The sequence below is a fragment of the Manis pentadactyla genome, chromosome 3 (assembly GCF_030020395.1).
Source record: "Manis pentadactyla isolate mManPen7 chromosome 3, mManPen7.hap1, whole genome shotgun sequence".
In the NCBI taxonomy this organism is placed as follows: domain Eukaryota; kingdom Metazoa; phylum Chordata; class Mammalia; order Pholidota; family Manidae; genus Manis; species Manis pentadactyla.
Genome location: NC_080021.1, coordinates 156,639,260 through 156,650,002, shown reverse-complemented (window position 1 = coordinate 156,650,002; position 10,743 = coordinate 156,639,260). Strand labels below are relative to the sequence as shown.

Below are 10,743 nucleotides of genomic sequence, written 5' to 3'. Positions count from 1 at the left end.
AGCTGTGGCAGAGAGGCAGTGGTCAGCCTTTTCAGTCCTGCCTACCGAGGTTGAGTTCCCCAGAGTGACAGTTGTGTGGTGGATGTGTGTGCCTGCTGCAGAGAATCTAAGTCAAGGACAGGGTCAACATGGCTTCATGGTGTTGCCCGGGAATGAAATGAAGAATCTGATGGATTTAGTAGTGACTTGAAAGCACCTGGAGGGCAGTAGCGTTACCTCAGCAGCTGGGTCTCAGTCGCAGTTAGGGTCCACGTGCAGCTGGGGTGTAAGGGACGAGGTCCGTGTCCTCGCAGAGTGGCCTGTCACTGAGAGGGAAGAGAGAGAGTGGCAGAGGAGCCCCGCTGAGAAACTGCCTTTCAGAGGAAGGGCCCCTTTCAGCCAGGGAAACCAGGGACTGAGCCAACATCAGTGTTTGTAGCCCTGATGTGTGTGGGAAGGGCCGGGCAAATGCTGCCTGGGGCACATCAGCAAGATCCGTTCCAGGCTCACTGGGTAGGTGGGGAAGCTGTGTGGAATGTGGGTTTTGGAGCCAAACAATCTCACTTCCAAACTCCACTTTGGTGCACGGGCCATAGCTATTCAGGCTCTTCTTTGCATTATCCTTATTTGTAAAAAGGCATTAAGAACTATGCCTTCTTCATAGAGTTCTTGTAATTAAGTAATACCATAAAAGTATCCAGTACATTTCCCGACACCCTTAGCTTGCTCCCCTCATTCCCAGTAAAGGGCGGACCCTGCAGTAAAAGCCTGAGGGGCTCAGCTACTCAAGCTGACCAAAAGGGCCACTGTGACCAGGTGGATGCAGGTGGGTAGGACAGCCCCTCCTGCCAATGCACGCTCACTCAGCACTGCGGGAGGGCCACCTTCCCTGCCTCCGCTCACGGCTACCACAGCCTCCAGCCAGGGAGACAGACACAGCAGAGATGGCAGAGTGAGAATCAGAGAACAGTGACCCACGACAGAACTCCTGCACCACTGGGACAATGGCTCGGATGGCATTAAAACAGCAATGCCTCTGGGGCCCAGAAGAGATTCCAAGGAGTACAGAAGGTATAGAAAACAGAAATGGAAGTAAATAAGCACTGAAATAGGACTGTTCTCTTTGAACTGATACCAGATCATCTCAGTGAGAAAAACGAACGCAGTGAGTCTTTTACATGAGTTCTCGGTCCTGTCGCGGCCAACAAAGTCTACAAACCGAAGGGAAACTCCAAGTCAGCACTTGGGACGACGAAGCTTCTCAGGAAGACTGCAGTTTGTGCAGGTCACACTTCCCTCAACATTCAAAGTATGAATGACAATTCCTTGTATTATGAAAGCAAGAATGCTGGAGTTCTCAGACAATTAGAAGATATGAAGTTTTCACCAACCCAACAGAGATGAGGGAAAATGCTTCCATTTAGGCCCCATCAAGTCCATAACAAAGAATATGCCAAGCTTTGGCTAACCTTTTTTGAAAACTTTTAAAAACAAACCAATGTAAGACAATTTGGGGACAGCTGGGGCGATGTGATTAGGAATTATGTATGAGATACCAGGGAAGTACCGTTAATTCCCTTCGGTGCGAAAGTAAGACTGTGGTTAGCCAGGAGATGGTCTTATTCTTAGGAGATTTGCGCTGAAGTATTTAGGGATGAAGTGTCACAATGGTTCTTACTTTCAAATGGTTTAGTTGGGGGGTGGTTGGTAACAAAATAGTAACCATTTTTGAGTCTTGGTATGAGAGTATATGCATCTTTCAATCGAGCACTTGTGCAATCTTTCAAAATCAAGATAATACGGATCACATACTATAGAATAGCATACTATAAATCTGTAGTACGATATAGATTTTCTGGCTAGTAAACAGAATTTAAAACACTGGAAAAGGTTGAGCAGGTGCTCAGTGGGGCTTGGTCCATGGCAGCATCTCTCCTGGTGTGTTTAAAGTCATGGAAGCAATACACCCTCCCTTGCAACACACCTGGTTTATTTCAGGAGACTGGCTCCTTTCATATCCCCACCCCCGGCCCCCCAAGCATTCTGTAGTAAGAGATTGCCCAGCCCGTTGCCGGAGACTGACTTACTCAGGCAGCAGGGTTTCAATCCCCTAGAACTCAAAAACAAGAGTCAACATTTGTTGAGCTAAATTATCTGTTTATTAGGAAAAGCACCAACACCACATTCTTGGAAATTACTGGAATTTTATTTGCCTCAGGCTTATGACTTGCAACCAAAGACATTGTGCAAAGAAAGCAAAGATTAAGTACACTTTAGGGAGCAGGAGACGATACACATTGGTAACATAGGAGATCAGGTTGACAAAAGAAGCCATCCAATACACTATATAGATTGCAATATTCAATAGCATTTTCAAGAAAACTTGTTTTTTAAAATCAAGAGCAAAAAAATTAAGCAATGTTTACAGTAGACATAAATCTTATACAATTCAAAAAGCATTTTTTTCAGAGCAGAAAATGGAAAAAATGTCTATGCAGGTGAAGTCTAACTACTGTACATTATCACCTATTAAAGTTGCTTATATGTACCACAGTGTAAAAAAAAAAACAATACCAAACAAATAAAAACCTTGAAAATTGCCTGATGAAAAATAAAATAACCAGTGGCTTTTAATGGCTTCTCCTGGTTATCAGTGCTACAAAAGGACAAAAATCTCATCTGCACAGGTGATAAAACCAGGCACAATTAAACTGTTACCAAATTAGACCCACCCATAGAAATATACTATCCACCCACGTATTTTCCATCAAAAGCTTTGTTTGAATCTTTGAGGCCCATTTAGTCACAATATGTTACAAATATTTGTGTGTGTGTTTTTTTACACCATGATATCATATGTTTGTCTCGCACTACCCTAACGCTAGTTTATAAATGATGATGATATAGAAACGACCCAGTGCCTATATGACAAATGAACTCACTGGGTGGAGAGAAGGGAGGAAGGAATTCAGCTCCACCAAGGAGAAAAGGTCCGTATCAATCACTCATCATCAGTCCCACTTGCTTCTGACTGTTCCTAAAGGTAAAAATAAGATAAAATGGAAACAGAGTACAGGTAAGAGAAAGAAGACCTAATAAGCCATCCAGATGCGAAACAGAAAGGAAATGACATCCAGAAAATGGTTAACCCTCCAAGTCTCTACATGCTCTAGGAAGAAGGATGCACTACAGAGGCACCCACAGCCCTTGAGCTGTATGTAGGGGAGCACTCCTACTGGGAAGCCTCAAAGCAATCTTCACTTTCTGTAGCAGTGTTTTGCTCTCTGTCACTTTGGCATGAAAAGTTCAGGGCAAATAATTTCTATTTCTAGTGCTATATTTTAGAAAATTCATGGGAGAAAAGTATACCATGCATTTGATGTCTACTCACTGCTAAGTCTTCTAAAGAAGACACAGTATTTTATAAAGTATTTGAAAAGCATGTGCCAAAGGTTAAGGCTGGGTGGAGGGGGATAACAATTCTAACACTTTTTCATCAGACCTACATGGCAATGTGTTGAAGGAAAAATCAAACTAGCATACATACTAAAATGGAAAATTTATCTTCTCAGAAAGAAAAAAGCCTGAGGTCATTTGGAAAGTGGATGAAATGGAAGGTACAAAAGGTAAGGTGTTAGAAGTTTCTGCCACCACCTCCACAGTCAGGGATCACGTATGCCATTAAGTTGTGCTATTTGGGGCTGAATTCAGCCTCTGCTATTTCCTTGCATAGCCTGGAGCAAAACATACATAACGTAAGCACTGAGTTCCATGATATGCTGACAGTGACATCTATCTCATGAAAGGCATTAAATATGGCACCATATGGGGAAGTATTATTTCAGGGCCTGGCTTCCAAAATGCTTCTGAAAAATTTATCTGGGTTTTTGGTATGGCCCCTGAAATAGCAACTCAACCCAAAAACTCTTCCATCCTAACATTTCTCATTTTTCCATCTAATCATTTTACATTGCCGTCTTTGGGGCACTCTGCTGGGTGTTATGGATAAAAATATTCACTGGCTGTGGACAAAACTCTATTTGTAAGTAAGTGGTAGGAGGATATGAAAGGGGAAAAGGGAACTTGATTTGAGTTTCTCCTTTTTGAAGACTATTAGAAAGCCAATAAACAAAGCCCCAAATTCTTTGTTATCAATCATGAAGCTCAGCTGACATCCCTGAATAATGTAAATCTCACCAAATCTTTATCTCTTCCTATCAAGGTAATAAAGTAAAGACGTTAGAAGAGGCATGGGAACACGGGAGGGGAACAGGTGTAGAGGGCTTCCTGGCTTCAGCAGAAGCTGGTTCCACTTACGTTTTCATCCTGCTCTTCATCGCTGTCGAAATCACTCACTACAGGTTTGGCTTTTCCTCGATTCGGCCTTTTCTTGCCTTTTCCTTTGTCCCGGCCTTTCTCGTCTTTTTTATTGAGCTTGATTTTCACCTTAACAGATTTTGCTACAACAAATCAAAACAGCAGTGAGGAATGATAAGGAAATCTCTGCACAGGTAGAAGAAGATAGGTATCGTGCAGGTGACAAACCAGTTGTCCCATTTTGCCCAGAACATGCTCACAATTGATGCCTATTCTCTGACGTCCCGTCCATCCTCCTTTTACTCACAGCGTATGTTTGGTCTGGACAATAAATTACACAGTCACCCTAATCAGTCAGGGAATGAGCCCCCCCAGAGGCCAGCAGGGCTGGGTGCATTTCTGCCCCCCATTACAGGGCAGGGATCGTCTTAAACGGGATAATGAAGGCTGCCTTTCCTACTTTGAGGAGGGATGTAGGCATTTATCTAATATGTTAAAAAGTACAGATAAGTGTAAAGCATTTAAAAAGCCGGTAATTTTACTGTGTAGACAATTCTCTCTATATAATCTTACAGAGAGACTATAAAGGGCTCAAGTATATATACATTCCACACCTTGCCTTTTTTCTCACAGATGTAGTATATTTCTATGCATCAGCTAAGATGTATCTGCCTAATTCTTCTTGACATCTGAAAAATTTCCATCTTACAGGTACACTACAATTAAGCAGCACCTTAATGACGGGCGCATAAGTTCCCAGCTTTTTTTGCCAGCATGGGTATACCTTATTTTATTGTGTTTCACTTTATTTCACTTTGCAGATACTGCTTTTTAAAAAAAAAAAAAAAAACAAAGTGCAGGCTTGTGGAACTCTGCATTAATCAAAGTCTATAAGCATCATTTGTCCAATAGCGTTTGCTTACTTTATGTTCTTGTGTCACATTATGGTAATTCTCATCTTTCACACATTTCACTACTATTAACCCCTGTTAGGCTGATCTGTTATTAGTGGTCTTTGATGTTACAACTGTAATTATTTTGGGGTGCCATGAGTCATGCCCGTGTAATTGGTAAACTTAATTGATCAATGATGTATGTACCTGGACTGTTCCAAGGACCCAGAAGTACCCTCGTCTCTCACTTTCAATCAAAGGATAGAAATGATTAAGGTGACTGAGGAAGGCACGTCCAAAACTGAGACAGGCTGAAAGCTAGGCCTTTGGTGCCCAAGAATTAGCAGAGTTGTGAATATGAAGGAAAAGTTCTCAAAGGAAATTGAAAGTACTACTCCAGTGAACACACAGAGCATAAGAAAGTGAGACGGCCTCGCTGCTAATATGGATCAAGTTTCAGTGGTCTGCGTAGAAAATCAGACAAGTCACAACATTCCCGGAAGCCAAAGCCCAGCGCACAGCAAGGTCCTATCTCTCTTCAATTCTATGAAAGCTGAAGTTTTAAGTTGCTGTCTCTATGCCATAAAAGTTCAAGGTGAAGCAGCAAGTGCTAGTCTAGAAGGTGGAGCAAGCTATCCAGAAGATCTAGCAAAGATAATTCAGGAAGGTGGTTACATTAAACACATTTTCAACACAGGTGAAATAGCCTTCTAATGGAAGAAGAGACCATCTAGGACTTTCATGGCTGGAGAGAAGTCAATGCCTGGCTTCAAAAGACAGCCTGCCTCTCTTATTAGGGGTTAATGCAGCTGGTGACTTTCCTTCAGTGGAGGAAGTAACTGCAGATGGGGTGCAAACAGCAAGAGAATTAGAATTAGCAGTTGAGCCTGAAGATGTGACTCAACTGCTGCCATCTCATGACAAAAACTTTAATGGAGGAGGAATTGCTTCTTATGGATGAGCAAAGAAAGTGGTTCCTTGAGATGGAATCTACTCCTAGTGAAGGTTGTCACTTCAACAATTACATAAACTTAGTTGATAAAGCAGCAGCAACAGGGTACGAGGGTTGGCTCCAATTTTGAAAAAAGTTCTACTGTGTTTAACAAACAGCACTGCATGCTACAGAGGAACAGTTTGTGAAAAAATGAGTAGCTTCACTGTTGTCTTACTGTAACGAACCGCCACAGCCACCCCGGCCTTCAGCAGCCTCAACATCAAGGCGAGGACCTCCACCATCAAAAAGATTACAACTTGCTGAAAGCTCAGGTGACAGGATTTTTTCCAACAATAATGCTACTGGACACTTAATAGACTACAGTATAGTAGAAGCATAAACCAAAAAATTCATTTGACTATTGCGATATTTGCTTTATATGGTGGCCTGGACCCAAACCCCAACATCCCCGTTGTATGGCTGCACAAACAAAGCTGCTGACAACATATTTGTTGACATACTATGGCAGCATCTGGGGGAGGTGTAGTGGATATATCCATATGGTAAATTTCTCAGTGTTCTGCCAAATTAGCCTTCAGAAAGATGGTACCCATTTTCACTTTCACTATTCTGAAGCTCCGAATAAAAATCCTCGGTAAAGTTCAAAGTGCTACATAGAGGTAGGTGTGTATGCCCAAGGTACAAAGAATATCTGTTCCATGGCATCACTGTGGGCTAGGTGTCCACAAAATACCATTTTTAGGATTTGATGATGAAGTGGGTCTTCATTCAAACCAGTTTTACTAGAATATCATGTTTGGTGGCTTCAATGCACCTAGAAATACATAGATGAAGGAAATCATAGCTCCAGAAAGGACCTTAGAGATGAGAATTTTTCAGACTTCTTTGATCAAGAAATTCACAAAATATTTATAATAGTGAAATCTTCCACAGAACTGTACATGGAAATATAGGCTAACAAAAAAGATGAGAGCAGAGCCGTCTGGAACTGTATTCCTAGTGAAGGTTGTCACTTCAACAATTACATAAACTTAGTTGATAAGGCAGCAGCAGGGTATGAGGATTGGCTCCAATTTTGAAAAAAGTTCTACTGTGTTTAACAAACAGCACTGCATGCTACAGAACATGCCCCTCCCCCATCCCAAATGGAGCAAAGTCTAGCAAATCCTAGTACACAAAATAGAATTCCCAGTCAATCCTATCTATCATATGCAAATGTCTACCTCTTAATAGGCTATAATAAGGTGAGCACCTGTTGCTCTGGGTATAGTAATTTAGTACAAAAAAATAAAAAGACTCGGATGAAAAGGTCTACCTATTAATATAAATTCATGAAGGTGTGCAGGCCTCTAAATAATTTGTAAAGAAAAAGTAAAACATATTTACACAGGTACAGCTCTTCCTGATGTGGGGGTACTACAGGAAATCCACACAAAGTATGAAAGAGCAGAAGACTAAAGGTAAGAAAGTCTATCCTCAGGAAAATAATATAAATACACCTTAGACTGTGAAACAATCTGAAGCTATCAGGCTTTGTGTGTATGTGTCCACATACCTACAAAAAGCCCCTGACAGGCCGCCATGGAGAGCTAGGCTAATAAACCGAACACCAGGCAAGCCCTACAAACAGCATCCTAGGGCTTTGTGATACCACCGTATGAACCAATGAAAGGTCCTCATTTCCAAGGGTGGCAGGCAGAATAATGGCCCCTTGTAGTTGTTCATGTCCTAACCCCAGTGCCTGTGGAAATGTTACACTAGATGGCAAAAGAGATAATGATTACTAATCAGCTGACCTTGAGAAGGGAATATTACCTTGGATGAACCAGCTAGGCCCTGAGTTCTTAAAAGTGCGAAAGGAGGAGGTTCAATTCAAGATGGCAATGAAAGGAGATTGTGAACTCACCTCTTCTACATCTGGGACAATCTCTTCTGAAAAACTAACAACTAAAAGCTAGCTGAGTGACTTACACACCAGGTAAATGAGAAGAAAACTATGTAGAAGCAGGTAGGAGACACTAAGACACAATCTCCCCATAAATCCCACCCCAGTGTGGTCAGTCACCTGCAATCAGGAGGGTCAAAACTGGAGCTTCTTCCTGAGGAGGGAAGGGCTTAAAGCCTGCAGCAGACACCCCACCTCTGAAGACCTTCACCTGCGGGAACCCCCAAAGCCTCTATGTCAGTGGGGCTCAAGTCCACAAGACGGGCAAGGCTGGCATGAAATGAGAAATGGCTCTTAAAGGGCTTCAAGTGTTCGGACTCACTTGTCCCAGGACGGAGGCGACTGATCAAGAGGCATCCAGGCTTCACGGAAAAGAGACTATGTGCTTACCTTAAAGTGTCAGCCTCTGAGGAGCAGGCATGCAATTCAACACACATCTAAGGGCCTGCTGGGTCATTCTCCAGGAGGGAGGCTGGCAGGCACCGTATCTACACCTTCATGCTGCCTCCCTCCAGCTCACCAATATCTCATGGAAAGGTGCTTGTAACCTTATCTTGTGTCCCCCGCATTTTGCAGTTACCCCCCCTCATCCCCTCCCAGGGCACAGGAAGGTAACCGCTCAACCAGTCGAGTCTTTTGGTGAAAGAGGCTATTAGCTTCTCCTCACAGATGTGGCCCGATGGGCAGGCTTCTAATTAAACACATGTCTAAATGGTTGACTCAAGCCTTTGCAGCAACTGGGAGGGTGAGTTCTATCTTCATGCTCTCTCTCAGCTGTGTTCCTGAGCGCCAGTATCTTCTGGAAGGGAGCTTTTACACATTTGGTACCTTGGTTTTTGTGACTTCCAACCTAGATCACCTGGCACTGGTGGCCATGGGGTTTATGCTTGTGGTCCCACAAGACTGTAAATATTTGTATACTGTAAAGGCTGAGTCCCTCCCCTTTAGGACACTGACTGGTACTGGCATGTCCTCAATTACTAGAAGCCACTAAAATAAAATAGGCTATGTACACAACCCCTAAAAAGTGAGAGACCACCAAGGGCATGGTTGAATGATAAAGTTTATGTGCCACACCAGGTCACTTGCTCAAGACTGGGAGACGTAGACTTTTATCTCAGTGTTAGTTTGTAAAGGGACATATACAAACTAACACTGAGAATCAAGGAAAATGAAGAAACAGAGGAAGATGTTCCAAATAAAAGAACAAGAAAAAAACCTCAGAAATGATGCTTAATGAAACACAGATAAGTGACTTACCTGATGAAGAGTTCAAAACAATGTTCATTAAGATGCTTACCAGATGCAGGAGAAGAATGAATAAACAAAGTGAGAACTTCTCCAGAGATGGAAACTATGGGAAGGTACCAAATAGACATCACAGAGCTGAAGAATACAATGACTGAACTTAAAAACACAACAGAGGGGTTCACCAGCAAGCTGGGAGAGAGAACAGTGGAAATTCACCCAGACAGAGCAGCAAAATGAAGAGACAGCTAAGGTACAACTCGAAGCAGACCAATAGATTCTCAGGGCTGTGTCCCAGAAAGTGAAGAGAGGGGAAAAGGGCAGAAAGCTTATTTGAAGTATTACTGGGTGAAAACTTCCTTGACCTGGGGAAGAATACAGACATCCAGATCCAAGAAGTCCAGAGCTGCAAGTAAGAGGAATCCACAGGGACCCACACTAAGACACATCATGATTAAAAAGAAAAGTTAAGTACAAGAAGAGAATCTTAGATGCAGCAGGAGAAAAAAAAAAGTTATGTACAGGGAACCTGCATAAGACTATTAGTAGATTTCTCAGCAGAAACTTTGTAGGCCAGAAGAGAGTGGTGCAACCCAAAGTTGTGGGAAGAGAAAAACTTCCAATCAAGAATATGCTGCCTGGCAGAGTTAAATTCACAACTGAAGGAGAGAGTTTTCCAGACAGGCAAAAGCTAAAGGTGTTGATCACCAAACTATCCTTAAGAGAAATGTTCAAGAGGCTTCTTTAAGCTGAAAAGAAAGGGAACTAATTAGTAAAACCAAACCAACAGAAAATGATGAAAGTACAACATTGCACTGGTAAAGGTAGTTCTCTATAGAACAGGTAGTTCTGTTGATCACTTAAAAGTAGTAAAAATAACTAGAACTACAATAATTATGTAAGGGATACATGAGATGTATAGTTGTAGAATGTGATACCAAAAACACAAAACATGGGGAGAGAGTAAAAATATAGAGCTTTAGAATATGCTCAAATTTAAGTTGTAAAACTTCAAATCAAGAGAAAGGAATCTAAGCATATCCCTAAAGAAAGGGGTGAGTCCAACAGGAGGATATAACAATCATAAATATTTATGCATCCATTATGGGAGCACCTAAATATATATATATACAATACAATACAATAATAGGGGACTTTAATAACCCACTTCATCAATGGATAGATCATCCAGACAGAAAATCAATAAAGAAACATTAACCTTAAATGGCACATTAGACCAGATGGACTTAATAGATATATATTCACAGCATTCCATCCAATAGCTGCAGAGCACATATTCATCTCAAATACAAAAGAAACATTCGCCAGGATAGATCAGGTGAGGGCATCACAACAGGTCTTAATAAATCTGAAACACTGAGCATGTTTTCCAGCTACACGGGTGT

The 10,743-nt window shown here is 42.0% G+C and overlaps 1 protein-coding gene across 6 annotated transcripts in view; it reads right to left on the bottom strand.

Annotated features, from left to right (window-relative positions):
• Positions 1–2,163: 2,163 nt before the first annotated feature.
• The window catches only part of SMARCA2 (SWI/SNF related, matrix associated, actin dependent regulator of chromatin, subfamily a, member 2), a 161,746-nt gene continuing 153,166 nt past the window's right edge, over positions 2,164–10,743 (bottom strand). For all 6 annotated transcript variants that reach the window (XM_036928446.2, XM_036928450.2, XM_036928448.2 and 3 more), the window contains 2 exons: positions 4,297–4,439; positions 2,164–3,016 (listed from right to left, as the gene is read on the bottom strand). In XM_036928446.2, the coding sequence (XP_036784341.2) occupies positions 2,981–3,016; positions 4,297–4,439 (179 nt within the window). In that variant the 3' untranslated portion in view covers positions 2,164–2,980. The remainder of the gene's footprint in view (positions 3,017–4,296; positions 4,440–10,743) is intronic.